General features: G+C 35.9%; 3 protein-coding genes across 11 annotated transcripts in view; 2 read left to right on the forward strand and 1 right to left on the reverse strand.

The window, feature by feature from the left end:
- Positions 1-14,998, forward strand: part of LOC113501046 (rab11 family-interacting protein 4) — a 94,690-nt gene extending 79,692 nt beyond the window's left edge. For 5 of the 9 annotated variants that reach the window (XM_026882031.1, XM_026882030.1, XM_026882028.1 and 2 more), the window contains 6 exons: positions 8,753-8,887; positions 9,779-9,931; positions 11,187-11,469; positions 12,454-12,599; positions 13,362-13,409; positions 13,669-14,998. In XM_026882031.1, coding sequence (XP_026737832.1) covers positions 8,753-8,887; positions 9,779-9,931; positions 11,187-11,469; positions 12,454-12,599; positions 13,362-13,409; positions 13,669-13,812 — 909 coding nt within the window. In that variant the 3' untranslated portion in view covers positions 13,813-14,998. The remainder of the gene's footprint in view (positions 1-8,752; positions 8,888-9,778; positions 9,932-11,186; positions 11,470-12,453; positions 12,600-13,361; positions 13,410-13,668) is intronic. The other 4 variants (XM_026882024.1, XM_026882025.1, XM_026882027.1 and 1 more) reach the window with 3 other exon arrangements.
- Positions 14,999-15,005: 7 nt separating this feature from the next.
- LOC113501044 (fas-binding factor 1 homolog) lies at positions 15,006-20,404 on the reverse strand. The gene is made up of 11 exons (XM_026882022.1): positions 18,607-20,404; positions 18,219-18,370; positions 17,950-18,131; positions 17,484-17,744; positions 17,060-17,253; positions 16,855-16,961; positions 16,651-16,776; positions 16,441-16,578; positions 16,232-16,341; positions 15,591-16,116; positions 15,006-15,157 (listed from the first exon to the last, which is right to left on the reverse strand). Exons 1-11 carry the CDS (start codon positions 19,673-19,675, stop codon positions 15,035-15,037), a joined length of 2,988 nt encoding a protein of 995 aa, XP_026737823.1. The 5' UTR covers positions 19,676-20,404; the 3' UTR covers positions 15,006-15,034.
- Positions 20,405-20,420: 16 nt separating this feature from the next.
- Positions 20,421-22,992, forward strand: LOC113501051 (ubiquitin domain-containing protein UBFD1-like). The gene is made up of 6 exons (XM_026882037.1): positions 20,421-20,858; positions 20,986-21,425; positions 21,604-21,729; positions 21,920-22,061; positions 22,181-22,227; positions 22,307-22,992. Exons 1-6 carry the CDS (start codon positions 20,846-20,848, stop codon positions 22,415-22,417), a joined length of 879 nt encoding a protein of 292 aa, XP_026737838.1. The 5' UTR covers positions 20,421-20,845; the 3' UTR covers positions 22,418-22,992.
- The last annotated feature ends 394 nt before the right edge of the window (positions 22,993-23,386 follow it).

Consider the following 23,386-nt stretch of genomic DNA (forward strand, 5'->3'; position numbering starts at 1 on the left):
CATTACGACTTATTGTGTGGTCTTTCATTCACATGAGAATTATACACTGCGAAAGTAAATGGGATGGGCGTATCGTATCAAATTAATTAACTAGTCTTTAACTTTAGAGTAACATAACAGCACTTATCGTGTCGGGGCAAAGCATTGCCCCCGAGATGATATCAAAATATCAATCAACTTTCTCATATCGATTAAATGTTTTGCTAATCGATGCTAATATTACGTAACGTACGATGAATTCTTCCTCATATGTCACTAAGTTGCACTTTCCCCTCACTATTTCATCAAGTTTCATTAAATACTGCAGAAATTGCAAAAATTATCCAGTTAATAGCTTCGCAGTAAACCTATATCTGCATTGCACGATAGTTAACCTAAAATGCATTAATCGCATTTAATTTAGTTAACGTATTTTATAAGTGTTCTCTAACTACGTGTAAGTGAGAGGTATCATCATAGATAAAATCTACAGTTTCCTATATTTATGCTAGAATATTTTCTGCAGTTTTAATTAACAATTTAGGTTTATCGTTTTAGTTAACTTTTTGTTTTGCTTCCATACCTTTCTCAGAAATTTTAATTTCATAATGTTCTACTGCTGCTTCTTTATTTCAAAATTGAGACGTAACAACGCCCATAGCAGCAACTGTACAAACTATTCTTGCACCAGAAACATTAATCTTAAATAAAACACTTGAAAATTTAAATACACCAACACTCTGATAGTGGAACCTATTATGTCTGTCGGTCTAATTAGTTAAACAATTAGAACAATCAGCAACGGGTACAGGCCACAGCTGACCGTTGTCCGTTACCGATATCGGTTGTCAACGCAGTGCATATCGATTCGATGGTAAAACAATACGTTTGGACGACCTAATACTTTGTTATTATTTAACTGGGGCGTCGCCACGAGGACGTTGACCGCTATATCTGCAATTTTATTAGGTATTCAATGCTCGTCTTTGATAACGTAATTTATATTAGCGATGTTTTGATCTCTAACCTACTCTGTGATAGATTATTGAATTATTTGTGATGCAACTTAAACGGATGCATAATCATCCTAGTCATTCTAAATCTCGTTATTTTTTTTTTTTGGTTCTGTGTATCTCGTATTATTTTTTGGTTGGCTGCCAAAACTATAAAATTACTTGACCTGACTTTCACAATGATCCATATTTGACTATTTTCCTGGAATACATTAACTAAACCATCAAGTACTAACCAACCTACTTACCCACCCTAATGATTTTCTTGCATTAATATGAAACACATCAATGTCAACATACAAATTGTTAATCATGCATAGCTTGATCACGGATCCATCTTCGCGTCAATTGTCAACGCACGTCTTTATCTCGCGCCCATTACAGACCAACTTGACATCTGAAACCGTTCGCCGACGGTAATTGAACGAAACCTACCGTCAACTCGCAAATATCCATCGGAGGGACTTAACAAACGGTGGAAAGTTGCAAGACAAGTCGACAGCACACAACAACCAAGAAATATGTTCAATGTAGGAAGTCACGAGCGCTCCCCGCCTGCTATTCAACTAAAGTGCCTATTGATTGCACTTAACGATAATAATCATGGTCTTACCAATCTGTTACTCGTCACGTTGAAGCTTGGAGCCTGCGGTCAAATAAATGTCAGTAATCATAATTACACCTGTAGCCTGATCTGCTTAATATTCTGCTCTAGAAAGAAAGGTGGTGTCGTTTTTGAAAACTAGTGCAACTGCGAGTAATTTTTTCTGATAATTTGCTTCATTTCATTAGCTAACCGACAGGACTTAAATTATTGCGTCATTTAAATAAACTGATAACTTTTTTTGGTCGATCGATATTTTACATACATAATGGCTGACCCAATTATGCTTTTAATGCTTTATTTACACACAACAAGTCTGTTTCATGAGTAAACAATATGAAAAGTCGTAGCGTACGTTAACTGGCGGATATGACTAAAGACACCCAAAACCAATAATCATAACTTTCAGATATTAATTGAACAATTTTGTATGAAATAACAAGAACAGGAAACCTACACCAAGACCTGCTAAAGCTAGACCGTTGCGTCTGTGGAAGCGAGACAACGCTCTAAACGGCGTAGCATGGCATCTCTTTCCCACAACTCGAACAGTCTTACTAAAAGATATGATAATAGACCCCCAGCATTATTCTCACTGACTTTAAAGGTGCTACAGTAAAACCTCCTTGGGAATAGTTCCAAAGTAGATAGCGTAGGTTTTGTACATTAAACGATTGTGCAACGTACTTAACAAAGTGCCCGACCATATCTGGTACCTCCGTACTTCGTATTAACGACAATGCCGCCTTGACAATTGAAGTGGAGTGTTAACACATTTTAATATGTACGAGTGCGTAACTGTTTCTCTGTAGGGCCGTTACATCTTGTTCTCAGGAAGAAACATGCTTGAGCTTTTAAGAAAACATAATATTATTATATTAAAAAATATTCCAATGTAAATCAAATTTAATAGACTCGGAATAATAGAGTTCATGATAGACTGATGCTTTAGTAAAACAAACTTTAATACCTAGGTCAGAGGATAATACCTTTGACCTAGGTATTAAAGTTTTAGTTATTGCAATCAAATTGTTCGCCCCTATAATTGTAAGGTCTTAATTATTTTCAATTACTTGATGTTAAGTACAGTTTTCTCTCTCTTTCGAGTTAAGTAATCTAAATTGGTTGTGTCCGTCATAATGGGCACAAATTAACCTCTTAACTAAGTTTATGAGATATGTCGTTACGGACAGATGGTATGGTATATGACGAAAGTATATTTTTGGTTTAATACTTCGTCGTTGAGTAATCTGGAAAGATTAAAGATTCTATAACAGCCTCGTAATTCGGATTCTTGATACTTTAATATAAGTATACCATAATATGACCCTGGAGTACATTTTCTTGTTTTTTTTTTTAATTTGTAGTACAAAACCGTTTGTTGGTGGGTTGTGTGTCCTGTCAACTAACAACCCACCAACAAACGCGAATGACAATAAGATTCTCCACAAGCAGTCATCACAGCAACAAATCATTCCCGATCTACGCTCAACCATAGGTCCGAGCACATCAGCCGAGTGAAACCAGTCTGCGCAAGCGCACGCTCAAAGGGCCCTCTACCACCTCTTACATAACATTATCGCAGTTGTAGAAGCGTGACAGCGTTCTACACTCCCTATAACTGCATCTCTTTCCCACACCTACAAAATTATTACTTGAAGAGATAGTGGTAGGCCCAGTTCAACAAAACCGAGAGTACCTTCAACCGATCGAAAGTTCGATATATTCCACAGCTTTACATTTTAAAGACAATTCATTTCACTTTTCCCATGAGAGCGTAGCTAAATCAGTAATATCATTGGAAATTGACAAAGTCTTCTTGAGATGTTAATTTAATTGCTCGGAGCGTTGTTTCGAATGTGTTAGGTACTTACCTTTTGTAATACTACATATGTATCGATATAAGCTTTTTATGGCTTAACAATTGTTTAACAAGCATTTAGTGTTTATAGTAAACTATGTATTCCGAATCATAGCTGCTCTTGCATTTATAATTCAGACTATGCAGTTTATAATATCACTAGCTGTGTTAATCGAAAAATGATCCGAAACAGACTACCGGGATAAAAACTATCCTTGGGTAAATCCTGATTATCAACTATCTGTATACCAAATTTCGCCTAAATCTGTTTAGCGGTTTTCGCGCACAAACATCCATACATACAAAGTTGAGCGTTTATAATATTAGCAGGACAAGTCAAAATGGTAGATGAAAGTAATGAATTTTCGATTCGAAAATGTATATTTAAAACAGTTTTCACTCCAAGTTTCAACGGACTCCTGCTCATTGCATGTCGTCGACAGATAGCAATAATTGAATACATACTTAGTGATTTTTTTCTCTCATTAATTGTTACCATAGCCTGGTCATTTAACTCTAAACATATAGATAGGTATATCACTGTAATTGTACGTTCTGCAAATACACCTAGAAAATGTTTTAGTTTCTAAACACCAAAGAGGTTTAAATACTTGTTTTCTTGAACTTTCGTGGTAGCATATGCTTGCTAATGTCAGAAACTGTAACTTAAGTGATACATCACAACTTCAGCATGACTGAGAAGGTTTAAGCCATCCCTTCCTTTATTTATTTTAGCAAAAATAAAGAAAGCATATACAAAAATAAAACTACATCTTTTTCATATCTATGAGTAAGTTTTTCGAAAGACACTTTGTTGATAAGTTATCAATTTATGTTATACAAAAACAACCAAATCTCAGACTTTCGTTGGAATTTTCTAAAAAACAAAAACATCACTTTTCAATTTGATATTACTCAGAAGATGTAACATTTGACGGCAAGTTCGTAAAAATAAGATAAATATGATTCAGTGATCGATGGTATGATAATATTAAATGCGTCATACATTACATGTGTAGTAAGATAAATAACTAGCTGTTGCCCGCGACTTCGTCCGCGTGGTTAGAAGATATAAGTTATGATTTATACCTGAACTGTTTTTTCCACATTTTCCAAAGTACCTTCACTCCTATTAGTCGCAGCGTGATGGTATATAGCCTAAAACCTTCCTCGATGAACGGTCTATTCAACACAAAAAGATTTTTTCAATTCCAATCAGAACCAGTAGTTCCTGAGATTAGCGCGTTCAAACAAACAAACAAACAAACTCTTCAGCTTTATATATTAGTATAGATATATTCCTCATTTTGTTTCCCATCAATGTATCGTTCACATTTAATAATACTGGCATATACAATATGCTACTTGCCTTATTGAAAAGCTCGTGAAATTTAATAAAAAGTAATCTGTGATTGATCTATGTACTTGCAAAAACTGAAAATACCTAGATCATAAATCATCCACTTTATTTGTTATTTGCTTAACTATATTTTAAATAACGATGAGGCCTTTCGTTTCTCTATATCACAATTAAACTGTATTAAATACTTAAATTATGAATTAGTGAAGGCTTTTTAAGTTTATGCAACTTAAATCAGATGTTCTCTTCTAAAATTCTGAGTGACGTCAAGAAATAAGCTCCATAATTAAATCACGTGACGTACCGAACACTGATTCCCATTCATTTAAGTGCTTTCTGTCAACTTTTTAACTTGCAGAAATGTACTCACTTCTTTTGGGGGCAGTGGTGATAAATATATCGGGATAGTCACCGCAGCCATGAAAATGATTCACAGGGTCATCCGCCATCTTCAGAGCAGATAATAAACTCTTATTCACTACTGGCTAAATAAATTGTATGAATGAATCGCTTCTTGAGAACATGCTGTATGAATCACTCGTTGTGAAGCTCATTGAAGAAATGGATCAGTTTTCACAGACTTAGCTTACAATAGTCTGTATTTAATTATTACTCAACTTCCATTAGATACGTTGTATGAAAAATACACCCTCCATTCAAATCAATTGCTAAATAATTACAAGCGATTAGTTTCTTGTCATTCCTAGACTTAGATAAATATTTGTTCGAATCATTATTTAATCTGAGTAAACGTAAAATCTTAGTAAGAATGTTGATGAGTTTGTATGATTCTGACATTTGACATATTGAGCAAAAGTCCACGATTGACCAACGTGTTAAAATGTTGTCATTTCAAAGTTATGTGTATACTGTGTTACTTTCGATTTAGCATTTGTACTGATTATTGCAGTAATCTTAAAGAAGTCTAGAAAAATACATTTAATTATTTACTTATTTGTGTCGCTTATACGTCTGTACGTAACTTATAATACGGTGCAGCACTAAAGCTTGCGCGTGCGCAGGTTAAAAGCAAAGATCTCTACAAAAGTAGTAAAATAAATTTCTTTGAATTCCATAATGTGTTGGAGGTGTTACAGTATAAGCTTAAAGCTATGTACATTTGTGGATCACAACTTTAACATCATATACCTATCTCTTAAATAGTCATATTTAGTTATTATACTATGGTCTCCAAGATTGCATTGGTAATTTCAAGTCCCGTGTAAATCATTTTAAATGATTGTTACAATTAAGTACCATTAAGCAATCTGTATCAATAAGTTAAACTAGTTATAAATAACGTGTTGACAACAACTGAATCTTCAAATATTTTACACAGCTACAAACACTATTTAAATTAAACACCAGTTAACTACTACATGATTTCAAATTATATTTACTTTGATATTATATTGATTCTGGCGTTAACATCCATCATTTCTATCAAATACATTTATCTAAAATTTGTCATAAACATCTTCCTCTAGATTTCAGCCATTTGTGAACCTGTTTCAAATCCACAGGTTAATAACGGATACTATGAAGTTGTCCGAGCATAAAGCACAGCAAGTGGGTAGGAATGTGCATACATACATACATACATGAGCATATCGTGTTTGTCGCGGCTAAACGCTACTTAGTGGAGCCAAACGAAACGATTACCATTTGCTCTCCTTAATTAGAATTACGCATCAATGATCATCTGTGTAAAGATTTTATTAAAGTTCTTGCTCTCAAAACTTCTACTGTATCTTATGCAATTTTATTTTTATTATCCTATATCCGTTCTTATTATCCCCTAATAAGGTTAACTAATGTCATATTCAAAATTTTTACATCGTTACATAAACAATACACCTTCGTCCCTGTCAAAGTCGAGGAACCCAGAAGATCGATTTGATATTAAAAGATCGTAGAAAACAAAGAAAGTTTAAATTTATGAATAATTATTAATTATCAAGACTTGGAACGTAATCAATCTTATCTAAGATAAGGATACCTTGACTTAAATGATAACAGTTCTGACCGTGATTGCGCATTTGCTTCCTCAATCTCTCAAAAAGATATTGCAAAATTGCGTTCAACGTATTGCAAGATAATTTAAAGCAATTGCTATAATATAGTACGAAGAAGTCAATTACTTTGCAATTATATAATTATTTGCGGTAGCAGTGATCTAAGTATCGTTGATTTGGCACAGTCTCACTTACGAACGCAGAAAACCTCTCAAGGACGACTTGCTTCAGCGGTATCAAAAACTAAAGTGTTTTTGTTAATGTCCAGCGAATTTGATATCAAATACTCATCAATAATAATACTGTAATCATTAAGTATATCAGTTTTTCCATGACGATTACTGACCTAGAATGACCTAGCATTCCAATCAAAGTGTTTTAATATTAGCTTATTTTTATTTTGAAGCAACAAGAGTTTGCTCTCCTTATTTCTTAATGTCGTGGTGCGATTAAATCTCCACATTCCTTGTAGTGTTACATATCTCACAATCATAGAACAAATGCCAATACTATTGTATAATATACCTAATTGGTCATTATACTCCTTTAGGTACGGAACATAATGTAGAGTCAACTTATATTGTCGACTAGTTGCATTCTGCGGTGTTACCAGAGGATAAAAAGTAGTGTGTGTTTAATGCAGTGCCCGTTTGCCCTTGCTGAGCACCTTATTATTGAATCCCTTCCAAACCTTTTCCAGTAGAATATAAATGTAATTCTTCTTTAAAATTAATTAACACAATTTCTTAGATACACCTATACACAATACATTAAATAATCGTCTCGTGTGTTACTTATACTCAGTCGTGCATCATTGCTTGGTATAAGCAGGTATGTAGGGGAATTGGCAAGTATAGGACTGACGAATCGGTGACCGTGTGACGATGTTAGCTGACGGTATTACGCTGTGTATATTTGTGGATTACTACGTTATGTTCAATTTACAATCTGTAAGGTCGAATGAAATCTGTTCTCTTAATTGTATAGATCTTTAATATTAAGTTAGCCTTTAACAATTATCTGTAACGTTAATTTTATGAGTCTATCCATAGAATAGCCCGGTGCCGCAGTCAAGCTGACGCTACTCCAAAAAACTGTACAAACTGTAGAAACACATCCAATGAGAATCAAAAAGAAAACTTGACGTATAGGAAAAATATAAGCTCAGTTAAATATATTTAAAGCTATCTTTTAAGTACTAAGTCTAGCTTGCCCTCACAGAAAGTCAGGTTAGAAGTTCGCAAATACCTTTTTGAGTAGTGAAATGAATACCAAGCGGTAATCACGCGAAAGTTTTTAATTAGACAGAAACTCTCAGACCGCTACTCATTTGAGTTATTTAAAATAATTCAGTGAACACGCGATACCTAATCGATTAGATGAACTGTGCATACCAGACCTAGCTTACATAACTGTGAGTGGAGCGATCAACAATGAATCTCCAGAGATTGTTATCGATTCAATAGTTACATTACTACATTACAAAGTACCCTAACCTATACTAATAACATTAGTGGCCAGTAGTGCGTGACATGATAAAAACATGCCAGTTATCGCAGTATCGAATCCATTCGATTAAAAATCGACACTCAAACATATCGAGTTACAAATGACATAAATATTTTTAAATTAAATGTCTCTGAATTTAAATTTTGTGGTTGAGACGTATTATCTTAATTACTGAGTTTATAAATGTTGGGGACAATCGTATTATTGTCTGTGGTGGTATTATGACTTACTTGACCTGACTTTTTCTTGAAACTGCGGTAACATTCCAGAACATGTATCAATATCGTGCTCTTAAACCTAAAATCTCTAGAAATTTTCACAAAGCCAGTTTTGTATTTTTTTCAGACAACTTAATATTTTTTTTTATTTAATATTTCTTATAAAATAATTGATGTGGTTGCTTGTTGGCAGGTGCAGCTACTGCAGCAGCAGGTGACGTCACTGGCGGACACTCAGAGCACCGCGGACGAGCGCTACGCGAGGGCCAAAGCCGACAATGCGGTGCTGCAGGCGAGGGTCCACATGCTCGACGAACAGATACGAGAGGTGAGACACGCATGATTTCCATCGTAGTTATTTTTAACTAATCGTTATTAGGCACGTATTAAATTAATCTTGTTCTTGACACTCTTAAAGAGAGTCTGTTCTGAAAAAAACCCGAAGGAAGTAGGTACTCTTTACTTTTACCAAAACTACTTCACTTTAGCTGTATAGGATCTATCGATAATGGACAGCCAAAAAATAGTTTTGCAATTATGGGTAAAGGACAAGGACGTGTCCATTTATAAAAAAACACAGTTGTGATATAGTGCTAAATTTTCGCCCATTGTATGCATCCGTATTGAAATCAATGGAACTCGGTAATAAGCGGATTGTCATAAAGAAAGTCCATTAAAGAGAGCAATACCTCCACTATTTCAAATTGGCCAATTAAGTAGCGGTAATCACCGCATCGATCTCATTCCTCATCTGTCTTGTATTTCTTCAAATATTTGTGTAATGTAACTCTCTGAAGTCGGATCTTTAGTATAGACGGCAAAAAAACTTCATGAATATTATCAGGTTTGTAAGGCTATTGAATATTATCAGTCGAACAAAGTTGCAACAACAGAAAACTTACTGAATACCATTCTTATGGTGGGTCCAAAATTAATGCATACTAAAGTCTGAGTGAAATAAAGAATATTACATACATACAAGATACGCGCTAAACACATAACCCTCCTGGCAGTCGGGTAAAAACTAAACTAACAAGAATTCTGCACAAACATTTAGTCAGGAAATTTTGACTTTAAGTTTGTTCAGATATTTATAAAGTTGAAAGTCTGTATCGTGTGCATATCTGCATGCATATTAATGTTTTTAACTTTAATTCAGTTCGTAGATTTATGTAACATGTCTCCCGTTGTCCTAAATAAGTATGCATGTTATTCGCAGATCGAGTGCCGTTGTGAGGAGAGCATAGCGGAAGAGAAGAGACGGAGTCGCGAGGCTATAGCGCGGGTGGAGCGCGACCGGGACACACAGCTGGTGGCCATCACTGACAGGCTCAGTGCTGCCGAGAGCGAAGCTTCAGAACTTAAACAGGAGGTGAGGAGAAATCACCCTTTTATAAGGCGGGGAAATCCTCATGGACACCCACTCCCTCGGGGGAGGAAATGGGTAGTGTCAAACTTTTACTGACTAAACCTGAACCGCCGTGCTACGTCATCCGCGTTTTTGTGTCGGTGTATGGCAATGCGTTTCAATCCTTCATACACAGGAGAAATCACCCTAGTCGGAGATATTTGGACCATTCTATGTAAGTGACGATGGGAATGGGTTGAAGAAAGGTGACATTTTTGGCCCAGTATATGGATCTTACTGTTTCATAGGAAGCTCTAATTTCCCTTACATCCGCGCTAAAAACATTTGCCAATACAATTCATCATACCGTTATCGTTTACCAATTTGTATAATCAATAATTATACCGAAATAGTTGAAGAAAAATAACCTACCATTTGTCACGGTCAGTCGGACTCGGCAACAGTAACAAAGTAATGTTTGTTCTGTTTGTAAATAAAAACGTGCCAAAGGTCAAGATCAATGCTGATAACCTAAGAATTTCGCTCCACAGTCACTTTAATAGAAATGTATTCTATAGCTACATATTGAATGGAATTCCTTATCATTCACATAGGCCGCTAGCCGCACAATAAACCTTTCTCATTTCCAACATTTATGATATGCAAAGATAAACTTTTCATATCTATGCTCCATTTATTAAAATCGCAACCAGATTTATCAAAGGTCAGATTGTGTGATAAGGACAATATTAGGGCCTAACAGGGTCAAATATTGTTCATGTTACTGGTACTTAGCATTATGCTCAGAACTAATCATATTTTTGCGTGCTTGACTTGGCCCGTAATGGTCTCATGGTATGAAGTGCTAGTTTGTGGAATGCAAATTGATATGAATATTCAATCTCGAGCCAACAGATAATTATTTGCCATAAGAGACCTTGGAAATTCTAAACTGGACTTGAGACGTTAAGTTTTAACCGGATGAATATCATTACGTAGCACTAAAACTCAACACAGATTTCACCTGTAGTGGACACCAGACTCAGTATAATGTAAAATTTGACTCTAAAATGTGCTTTAATAAATAATAAATAAATAAATAAATGCGGACAACATCACATACATTGTTCTGAACCCAAAGTAAGTTGCTAAAGCACTTGTGTAATGGAATTCAGATACAACGAAGGTACCACAAACACCCAGACCCGAGACAATGTAGAAGAGAAAATAAATAATATTTGATTGGATTTCATTAATAGTCATTTTTTATTTTCTACAGGTGGGCAGACTTCGTGGTGTAGCAGAAACTCTTCGAGCGAACGCTGAAGTAGCGGCTCGAGCACACCGGGAAGCCCAGGAACAAGTAGCGGAGTTATCAGCTGCTTTAAGCTCAGCTCGTGAGGCAGAGCGACGGGAGCGTGACGCGGCCGCCGCGGCCAACGCTCTGCTGGCGACTGCGCGGCAAGAGCTGCAGCGACTGCGAGACGCGCCACCGCCGCCACCTGATCCCCGTCTCGACGAGCTCAGGAAGGAACTCACGCTGCTCCGGACGCAGAACAAATGTAAGTCCCTCGCAAGAAGATACACTAGGACTTGGGTCAAACCCGAAGGTCAATATATTAATGTTGCAATTCCGGTGAAAAGACAAAAAGAGCAGATTTTCCATAGAATTTTAGGCCATCAAGCAGAGGTTCAGGTCTCTGAACTGATCATGGGACTATGCCATGCTGTGTGTGCTTACTAAGTAATCTTAGTATAGAAAGTAATTTTCGATCACGTTCTAACTTGTGACCGTGGTCATGAATTCATATTCATCTGGAGACCATTCAAATGAGAGTACATGCTGTCCATTCAATTGACTCATCCATTTTTATTACGATCTAAATTGTCGTTACTGATGCGCCATTGTGCAGCTGTCGATATAATTGGAATGATGTGAAATAAATATTTATTTGACTTTCATAATGTACCTGCTTCTGGTTTTGATATTCAATATATTATTATGATTTAGTTAATGTCTATTAGTAATGGCCATGCTCCACAACAAATCCAAGTTATGAAATGAACTCTTTGCCTTGAAAACCAAATCTAATAGCATAAAGCGTGGACAGTATGAATGCGACATAAAAAATATTTATAACTTATAATATTCAAGTGCCAACATCAGTTGAAACACGTGTTCAGTTCTTACGCTCAATTGTATAAACTGAAACGACTTCTATGCTAATTATAGAGCAATTTCCGTTAAAGACTGGTTGCAGGCTACAAGTTTTTTTACACAATGGCCATCCCGGGGGGATACCGACATTGTTTTCATGATGTATTGTAGTTCTTACATACGCATATGGCTCCCTACATACACATCTGTCTACACAGACGCAAGCTATTGAAATTGACGGCAATCAATGCTGGTTTCCATCGACAAATCTCTTAGCCTTTAGTTTACTTTTGGTAATTTCCAAAGTCTGATTTAAATAACATTTTAGTTTTGTCCTATCGGTTATTCCTGGTTCGTCCAAAAAGTTAAATTGTATTTTTCTTTTCAGCTTTATCAGAGGCACAAGAAGAATTACAAGCTCAGATCCTGACGCGTGGAGTGGAGGAGGGCCGCAGCCTGCTGGACGGCGTCAGCGGCCCACTAGTGGGAACTAACTCACTCGCGCACGAACTCTCACAGATGAGTGACGATGAGGTAAATATTAATCTTCTGCTTAACAAAGATGAGGCCAGACAACTTACCTCTTTTGTGTCTGCCTTGAGGCTGCTTTTAGGCTTGCCGAAATTCATTTGAGATCAGTACAATTATGTCATTTCATATTATGCAATCCACAATGATCATTATTCGCTGAATTTCTTTCGCTGAAAGTCTTCCACATATACCACCTTCAAGTGGCTGAAAGTCTTCCACATATTCCACCAAGGCACCTTCTTGCCTTGCTATTTGAGCAGTAATCCTATATAGATTCGTTCGACAGGCAGAAAACACGCAGCATTTTTTTTTTCGTTCAGTGGCCTCATCTACGCTTGTTTATACTTGCTTGAAACAAGTTAGTTTACAATGCATTCGGATGCCAATTCTTGCCTTCGTGATGAACTCGATAATGACACAATATATATGACCTATCTATTGTTACAACCCACTTTAGTAGATTTAAAAAATGTTTTTAGCATACTTGTTCAATGTTTTCTGTGTCGAAAAAAATGTTTTCACAAAACTATTGTCTTGAGGCATTCACATAAGCTTTTCACCACTCAAAAGGGTTACAATATGATCCAACCATAAGGGTGCTTCTAGCTTGAATTATAAACAATTTTAAATTCACAAGGTTCGATAAAATATTATAGAATTTGGCTTTATAACATTCACAGTACTCATGTCGCGATGCTTTGCTTTACGAAGCCTGATTGACTCGTTCGGAACAATTGCCTATATGTCATGTATGCATTTTTGCAGCTCGATGGTAACGATACACAATCTGATCTCAGCATAGAGATGGAAAAGGTACGAAATTTTTACTAACTGTGCATGTCCTGTACCTTTAGATTACCGCTAACTTGCATGCTTCATAACAAATTAACTATGACATACGTTTGGGACGATATGTACCTTTTTCATACTTTATAGGAATGCTTGCCTATCACCCAATAATGTCACTCTACTAGTCACAATGCATGCCCCAACACACGAACCCACACACCGCTTGAGTGTTGAATGTACCTTAGCACTTGATCGACAATAATTGAAATGTATGTTTTTACAGCTGCAGAAAGCTTTAAAGGAACAACAAGACGTAAATGTTCAACTGAGGAACTACATCGACGGGATCTTATTGTCTATCGTAGAGAATTACCCTCAGCTCCTCGAAGTGAAGTACCAACAGAAGCCGGGCGACACCAGGTCATAACATATGTCTCTAGGAAATACAATATCTTTAAATATTAAATTTCATTATAATTTGTTATTTCAATTAAAATTCAATTTATTTGGACATGTTTTATCAATATATTTCTATTATAAATTATCAACGTTTTAAATTTTATATTTTCTTGATGTCAAATGATATTGTTACTGTGATAAGAAAGATAATCGTTTAAATTATCGTTAATGGCTTTCTTGTTTGTAAAGCTCAGTGTTCTGTACTTGGAAAATAGATTTATAACTTAGCAAAGGAATTCTCGAAAGAGAAACCTTGCTCCATATGATAGAGGTGTCAATATAATGTAAGGAGAAGTATTGTAAATATTGTGTATAGTAAAATGTAGTAAGCATTTCTAACTTAAGAGAAAATATCGTTCCTTGTTATTATCTCAAAAATAATGCTTCTTATTCAGTTGTCGGTTAATATTAAGTAATATATAATTTATTTGGATTTTAATTTAGATCTGTGCAAAATAGATGAATGTTATTGAATTATTGTATAATCGACAAGGCCAGGCCGTCCATGAAGATATTAATTATAACTACTTAAAGCAATTTTATGAAAGACTGTGCGAATGATGAACATGGGTGCGTAGTTTGTACATGTATAATGTTTTTTATTGTTTTTTTACTACGCAATAAATTTACGGGTACTTCAAAATCACTTTCAATCCATGACCAACTAAGGTAATTGTAACAACCTATATTATCTAAATATAAGGCCGCTCATACACGAGACAACGCTAGTTTCTGATACCCGTTAACGGTGCTTTAACGAACCATCTGATTTTTTATGGCAGCAACCACTTGAAAACCAAAAGTCATCGATTAACAGAAACTTAAGTTACCCCGTGTACAATAGCCAAATAGATAATAACCGTATTGAAAGCGCCTTTGAAGCATCCTTGTATTATAAATTGGAGCCATTATTAAGAAATGTATTCATAATTGTAAATTACGTCTAACTATATACCCTAGTACCTAAAACAATAATTATATCGTAAGAAAGATCATGTACCTATATTTTTACAATGAAATATTTATAGATAAGTTAGCATACTGAGCATATAGCTATAGGTATTTGTGTACATTTTGATAACACAATTCATAAATGTAATAACAAAGGATGTACTATAACAGTCATCAGAGTAAATTAAACCAATTAATACAGATTCAGTCTTTTTATCTTTCTTACATTTACAATTTATTTAATCATCGAAGTGATCTTCAGCTGCGATTTCGACAATTTCATCCTTTTTATTTTGATCCAAATTACTTAAAACCTTCTGTACATCTAGACGTAGCATCATGAATTTTGGATCCATAAAATCCTGAAATACAAATTCATTTTGAAGAAAAAGAAGACTGCATAAGTTATCGTATGTCAACTTGGCATAATAGCTCAAGCAACTAGACCAGGGTTCGATACTCCCATGGGAAAAAACCATATGACTTCAGATATGTAAAAACATTATATATCAACCTAACCTAACTAACCTATATAACACACCCAGAACACAAAGAGTGAACGGATTTGATGAAATTTGGTAGAGATGTAGTTGATACCCGATTAACCGACGTCGCTAAAAGAGGGTAATGTACATATTGTCTACTACTTGCGAAACTACGTCATCCTGTAAAGGACTAAGGGAAAATATTACTATTATCCTGCAAGTCCTGTTCACCCGTCTTCCGATACTTTAGTTACAAGATGTTCATTCAGATACCTTGCTTAAAATTCCCAAAAAACTTCACTCAACTTACTTTAAAAGCCCCCGACTCGGCCGGCGTGGTATCCGATGGGAACTGCCTGCTCTGCTTCTCATCACTCTGAAACCTGTCTTCATGTTGGCTCAAGTCCCCAATACCGGCACTGTGCCTCAAATTTAAGTTCCTGCCCATTAGGTGAGCCATCTCCTCTTCAATAGCATTCATGGCCGTCGTCATGTTAGAACTGTTAATGTCTCTCGTAACTGGAATATTCATGAAGGACTCCGGAAATGTAAAGTTTGAGTATTGTGGAAAGTTTTTGCTTGACTTGCAAAGGGAACATTGCTGTCTACTCTCGACTTCTTTCCTCTCGTTGTGGAGATTTAATCTTTCTCTAGACAGAGCTAGCTTCTCTCTAGCAATCTGTTTTTCTCTGGAGTTTAGAGATACAACGTGCTCTTGTATCCTTCTTATTCGTTCTTCGTATTTCCGTTGAAGAAATTCTGCTTCTGAGTACTTTTTGTCCGCTTGTGATTGTTTTTCTACCGCTGTTTTTGCTAGAAGATCTAAGTCGCGACTCCTAAAAGTGGAAAAGAACAAAATTATCAAAAATAAAGCATGATACAATGAAAATCTCAGCAGGACAAAGAATTTTAATGGCAAACAATTGTTGTAACATAATTTTCCGAACACACTTAGCCAAAATCCTTTGCTCCTCCATATGCATTTGTTGCTTCTCCACATTTAGTTTCGATCTGTCCTCTGCTACTTCCTCTAATTGAGCTTGAAGCTGGGCCTTCATTTTCTGCAAAAGTATTCAAAATATTACATTCAATCCCATGAAATTCCGTAAAGTAACAGTAAAAAGAAAAGTATTCTAAATCATCGAAACTTGTTTCCACACCTCTAACTCTTGTCTCAAGTTCTGTATGGTGACTTTTTCTCTGGCAAGTGCTGCACTGTCTTTCACAGCTTTGGCCTTCTCTTCATCAATCTTCGTAGTCTTCTCCTGATACTCCTTCTGAATTTCCTCCCGCAACATCTACAGGAAATTCAACCTCATCAGTAATTTTATTATTAAATCAAAAACCTGTTCGACTATTTTAGTATTTACCTTGATTTCTTCATCTTGTTTTTTCAGAACATTCTTAGCAAATTCAGTCTGCTTATTAAATGTCGCCTTTTCGAATTCAAACTCCATTCTCTTCTGTTTAAGAGTTGCTGATTCTTCTTCAATCATCTACGTAGGACATGTAAGTTTTAAATTAATTAAGTACATTACCACTATTTATAATATCTAAGTAATTTTATTTCTTACCGATGTCATCTGTCGTAGTCTCGTCTCCAACATTTTTATAGTTTCCCTATTTTCAGCTTTTTCAGTGTCGAAATTTTCACGCTCTTTCTTTAACTGTTGAATCATATCTGGAAAATCGAAATTTCATTAAACGTAAACTTTACAATGCCTATTTTTAGGCTGTCCACTCCCTATATTTTAAAATGAAATGCCAACTTAATCGTACCGGTTATCTGAGCCTCTCTGACTTGTACACTAGTATCATTCCTCTTTTCACTATTTTCAGTCAAAGCTTGGACCTTCTCTAGTAGTTCATGGCACTGAGCGTTGTTTTGCTTCACATCTGTCACCAAATCCTTTAAATCTGAGGAGAAACTCGCTGAATCTTGTATGACGATCTGCTCTTGTTTTACTGCCTTTCTGATAAATATTTCAAGTAGATTACATTCGACCCTATCCATTATTATTGTAACATTCGTTTTTTTTTTCTCATAGAATCATATTCGTTTGGCAAGTATTATGAAGCATAGAGGGAAATCGATAACACATTGAATACACAAGCTAAAGTTATAAAGCTACTAACTACATGTGGTACCGATTTCATTCCAGACAGACTGATTTTTTTGGTATTTTGCTTTACCTTTACTCACTTAATATTTTCCATGAGAGCCGCATGGTGTTCCTGTAAGACCTTCACATTGTCCAAGTGCTGCTGTCTAAGCATTTCGTTTTCCGATTTGTGCCTATCCGTCAAAGCTGCTAGATTGTCCTCTGTCAGTTTCTTGTACAAGTAATGATGTTCCTCCAACCAATTAATCTTCTCTGTATAGAACTTGACTAATTTCTCGCTCTCCTCTTTCATTCTTTCTTCCGAATGATTGAGAGATACTTCGAGAAACGCCAGTTGTCTCCTGGAAAATGAAGAAAACAGTTCTGTGGCTGCCTAAGTAACTACAATCGTAACTCATTCTAGTGAATCGCTTATGAATACAGCGGATGGACAAAAAGACAAAAGTATTTAGAAAATTTTGGATGATCTGGTAAAAGCAATGTATTTGTAACTTTAAGCGTAAAAACAAATTGGAGATCAAAAGTCGGCAGAGAAATCCTGTTTACCTGTACGATGTTTCCATGAGATCTATCTCCTTGTCGTGGTTTTCCTGCAGTGACTGCACAAGTTGCAATAATTGTTTCTTTTCACGCATGTGCGGTGGTTCTTTATGATCTCCAACAGATTGAATTTCTTCATTATAATTCGTAGCGTCTTCGTTCTCCAAATTTTCTGTACCCAGCAATGCCTGAAATGAACAAAATACATGATGGCTCAATATTATTACTGCGCAAATGTCTCGTTTTGGAAAGTCTTGTTTTAAAAGGGAAGAGACCTTAATTCTCTGCGTGATCCTTTCTTGATGAGCAGCTATGATGGTCTGCATCTGTTGCCTGTTCTCCGCTTGCCGCCGCAGCATGGCGTCCAGTTGCGCGTGTTGCGCCATTACAGCCTCACGTTGAACACGCTGGCTTTCTTTCTGACGAACTGCAACAATGTCGCGTTCTTTAAGATACTATCATATGGGTTGAAGTTCGTGAAATTCAATATATTCTTCAGTAAACATCTTAATGCTAAAGATAACGCCAAATTCAATTGCAGTGCTAAAGCAAGCATTTCGTTAGTATATAAATACGTATAAAATAAAAACAGTATCCAAAAATATGGGAGAGTGCTTTTGGTAAATATTGAAATTCATCACTACGTGAATTAATGTTACTCACTCTGCATTGCAGCAAGTTTCTCTTCCTGTGCTTTCAGCTGCAACGCGACCATGATCTGCGACTCCTGTTGCTGCATGTAGAGAGTGGCGCCTTCCGTTGTGATATCTTCATTACTTCCGGCTAACATATTCCCAGGCAAAACTAATTTAGGAATTGGCTCCATCGCTTCCACATCCCTTTTGGATTCCGTAATGGGTTTTTCTACTTCAGGTTCATTAATTTCCTCAGGTTCAGGCTTAGGTTTCTCTTTGATTGGTTCAGTCTTATTAACGCTCTTTTTATCTTCAGCCTTTTTCTTCTTAGAGTCACCCCCAACCAACCACGAAGGCATACCAGCGTCGTCTTCAAAATCATTATTCCCGTCATCTTTATCTTGAAATATACCAAGCCAGTCTTCAGTTGACTTACCTTTCTTTACAGGGGCATCCTTTTCATCTTTTGCACTATCCTTTATTATAGATTTCTGAGGCACACTTTTGCTCGATGCAGAAGTCTTAGTTTCGCTTTTTCCTAAAATAGAATCAAAATCAAACTCTTGGCTCTTTGCGGCAGTGACGGGCCTCGTGGTTTGACTGGACCCACCGGTTTTTGTTGAAGAACCACCCAAAATATCATCGAGCAATGACTGAGAACTTTTTCCTTTTTCTATAGTCTTGTTTAATTCTTTTTTACTTCCTCCTAGTTCACTCAGAAAGTCGAGTTTATCGGCACTCGTACTCACCTTAGACTTGGCTGGTGATTTACCTACGTCAATTTTATCGAGCCCAGCCTTAACTTTAGGCTCCGATTGTGAAAATTTTATAGACTCTTTTGACGCACTCCGCTTGAACGGCGTTGGGGATTTCTTGGCTTCAAGATCGTATAAAGAATCTTTTTTCTCTGCGGTGTTAGTTCCGGGCTTTGTTACATCAACATTCCCTAAATCAAACAAAGCATTTTTCTTTTCAATAGTTGGTGTACTTTTTTTCTTGTTTGGCTTCTTCTTGCCCAAAACATCGTCATCAAAAAAACTATCATCGCTGCCGTCACTGAGAATTCCAGCTAGAGGATCATCAAGGTTAAAACTCATTTTATAAAGTGATGTCGTAAACTGTAAACATAAATTTTATTGAGCGCACTATGATCATTGTTTACAAATTGGCCGCCATGGAAACGGAAAATAATCACCATAGACAAATACAGAGTAGTCCACAGATGATATCATTACTACGAACAATTTTAAACACAACGGGTTACAGCCAATCTCATAAGGTATCATCCACCAAAAAATCAAACAAGATAATGAAAACACAATATTTAAATCTCACCTGAATCTGCGTTAACAATCTGTCGTAGTTGGCCGATATCGTTAAACATAACAACTTTATTTCATTGAAAAAAAAACTGATTATTATGCGAAAAACATTATTATACATAAAAAAATACAACTAAAAAAGATAAACCTACACATTTACGTGAGTTAATCGTTGCATTAATAAAAAAATCTTGTCTTCGTTTATAGAAGCTAAGCGAGAAGAGTCCAGTAAACCTAGCGACATTAAAACAAAACAAAAGAAAAAGTAAAAAATAATAATTTTATCTACTACAAGTATGGATATTTAAAGCATTTGACAATAATACAAAAAACAAGCATAATATCATGTGTAATTGTGTTTTGCGTGGGTGTTTGTGTCTGTCTTTGTGCTTGTGTTGCTTGTTTTTCCTTATGTAGTTAAAAATGGGCTCCCAATTCAGCCTCATAACTTATTGACTTTGACTTCTGACGCCAGATAATATATGACCTCAATGATGCCTTCAAAGTAATTCCAATACTGTCTTCTATTTTAACTCCAAGAAAGTAAATGCTACTAATAGTATTGAGTAAATTCAAATACTGTGCTATTTCGCCTCAAAAAGATCTGAACTATACTATAATATAGTACCCATAATTATTTCAAGCAATAATGGTGTTGTATCATAATTAACAAAAATATTTAATACTATTCAACAAAAGTGTTAAATAAATATAGTATTTTAGTTATTTGTGAAAGTTGGTAAGAACACCGCGAATGCTCGGTATATCGATTGGTTTCCAGACGTACCTACCAAAACATGAATAAAAAAATTGTTTAATCTGTGCAAAAAATTTGTTGCTTCACGTCAGCCAGTCGGCTGTATTTTAATTATTTTTTCAAAACAACTACGATACAATAGCGTTTTTGTTATTTTAATAACTCTCAATTACAATTTAGTCAAAACTATGGAATATATTGGTAAGTATTCATACATGTTAGTTCATTTTTGGCGTAAATTTCTTATTTGACAGTCTTTGTAGACCAGCACAGCGAGACCTTTTGTTCTAGAATTTTTGCAAACTCACGTTTTGATGTTATTTACTAGCATCAGAGAAGGGAGACTCAACAGAGAATCGAGATCCAAATTCAATAGCCAATGGCACGTCGAAGCCTGCTCCAGAAAACAAGCCAAATGTGGAGAGCGAAAAATCACACATTGAAGCTCCCGCGGAGAGTGCGGCGGCATGCACATCAGAAACCTCTGAGGACACAGAGCTGTGTGAGATTCCGGAACAGATCGAATTTACAGTAGTTTTTAATAAAGCGAAACATGACATAACGTTCGCGTACGATGCGACTGTGGTAGATTTAAAAGCGCACTTGGAGCGAATATGCGGCGTGCAGCAATCAGCTCAGAAATTAATAATTAAGGGCATGGCCAAGGACAACATGACGCTGCGGCAGTCGGGCATCGTGAAGGGAGGCAAAGTAATGCTGGTGGGATCCAAAATGGACGACATTTTAGCTATGAAGAGTGCACAAAAGGTATGTAAACAAAACTGTCTTATTCCCACTATTTTCTTATTTGAAAAATGATCAAATGTTATACCAATTTAAATCTTGTAAGTTCTAATCTAAACTATGTTTAATTATTAAAATTCCTTGGTCTTGTTGTTTTAGTCCTAAAACTAATAATTTTTGCCATGTCATTTTTCTATTTTAGGAAATAGCAGATGAGAAGGCCAGCGCGGCATCAAGTAAGGAGCCACTCTGTGTTCAGAAGATCCACAGGAAAGTTCTGGATAAGGGGATCCCTCCTGATGTCATGCCTGGTATTAAGGGAGTCAAGGTAAGTCACATTTTTTATTTAAATACCTAATTATCAGTTATATGTGCTACAGCATAGTCAGCTAAAGCACAGGTCATAATATCACAGTAAAAAAAAGTGAATCAAATTTTATTCCTATGCATGGCAATAGCTGTCTTAGTCAAGGCTTTGCAACCAAGATTTATTAACATTTGTGGGTTTTATTTTATAGGAGCCTCTCCCCCCAGTTCCTCTCAGTGGCATGCTGAACAAACATGGAGGCAAAGTGAGGCTGACATTCAAACATGAGCAGGATCAGCTCTGGATTGGAACCAAAGAGCGCACTGAAAAACTAGCCATGGCTTCTATTAAAAGTATGTATACCAACATGTATGAATAGATCTTAACATTTGCCCACAATCAAATAAAATTTTAATACATACTTACTATATGCGTCATTTAGCTTTGAATAATGATGTTTTTTTGTTTCTAGGCATCACATCTGAACCAATCAAGGAACATGAAGAGTATCATATCATGGTAAGCATTTCATCAGTTTGAAAAACAATGTAAACTATCATGTTTTACAATAAGTCTTAATGTCTCTTGTGTTTGACAGGGCCTCCAGCTAGGGCCCACTGAAGCCTCCCGGTATTGGGTGTACTGGGTGCCGGCACAGTACATCGAAGCCATAAAGGATGCAGTCCTCGGCGTCTGGCAACTATTCTAATCATCTTATATTCGTGAATCTTCTCTGTCCATTGCTGTGTCTACCTTCCTATCAGCCGATTGGGTAGTTGCAATATAAATTTTAAATGTAAATGTGTCCATTTCAATTGGTACAATGTAATAGTACCATTTTAATTTTGTGATAAAATCATTATGCCATGTCAATTAAAATTGTCCATACAATCTGGCATCTATCTGGTCATAACATGAAAAATTATTTATTATTATTGTAAGTTTGCATTTCGCGCATTTGGGTTCAGTGAGCTGTACATACAATACCGCTAGTGTAATAATAATATTCATATGATGTGCCACTGTCTGCACGTCCGTCGTGAGCTTATTGTCCCCCGAGTTTCAAACCTGATCTCTTTATGTGAACTTTACAATGTAACGTGAGTGAAGGATTGGGGTGCCCAACAAATGTATTAACATTTTCCTATTCTTACCTTTTAATATCATCATCATCATGTGTGGTTTTATAAATATCCATTTTAAGTCTAAATCGTTGGGCAAGTCAATCCTCCAGTCAAAACTTTTGATCATAGAATTAGACGAATAAAACGTTTTGAATATTTATGCAGTGGTTTATTTTATTTCCCGTAACATAATACGAAAGAAGTCATCACAGATCTTATTTCACTAGCGATGGTTTAAGTTTATACATGATTAGAAATATACCTGCTATAACAGGTTCTGCAGTATTATTAGTTGAGAATGAGCGGCTTGCTTTTTGTATTTCATGCCAGTAAGCGTTGGCTTACGTGAGCCTCATGCGACATCTATTAAATTTCGCCTCCCGACTGTGCAAGTACTCAAATGTTTGAAAACTACAGGAAATATGTTATGAAATGGTGATATGAGGCAAAACCAATGATTTTGAATATATTATGTTCAAATTTATTTCAGTTGTCATTTAAAAGACAAACAGCGAGGTTACACGAGCCTGGTTCAGCCACTGCTCTTTCGGCCG

Source organism: Trichoplusia ni, chromosome 15 (genome assembly GCF_003590095.1).
Source record: "Trichoplusia ni isolate ovarian cell line Hi5 chromosome 15, tn1, whole genome shotgun sequence".
NCBI classification, from domain to species: Eukaryota; Metazoa; Arthropoda; class Insecta; order Lepidoptera; family Noctuidae; genus Trichoplusia; species Trichoplusia ni.

Bases quoted from the DNA above. Each gene is read 5' to 3' on its own strand.
- LOC113501044 (XM_026882022.1), bottom strand. From the start codon at position 19,675: ATGAGTTTTAACCTTGATGATCCTCTAGCTGGAATTCTCAGTGACGGC. The intron at 16,962-17,059 runs GTACGATTAAGT...TCGATTTTCCAG, and splicing joins CAGAGAGGCTCAGATAACCG to ATATGATTCAACAGTTAAAG. The intron at 15,158-15,590 runs GTAAGTTGAGTG...TTTGTATTTCAG, and splicing joins CCGAGTCGGGGGCTTTTAAA to GATTTTATGGATCCAAAATT.
- LOC113501051 (XM_026882037.1), top strand. The intron at 21,426-21,603 runs GTATGTAAACAA...TTTCTATTTTAG, and splicing joins CTATGAAGAGTGCACAAAAG to GAAATAGCAGATGAGAAGGC. The intron at 22,228-22,306 runs GTAAGCATTTCA...TGTGTTTGACAG, and splicing joins ATGAAGAGTATCATATCATG to GGCCTCCAGCTAGGGCCCAC.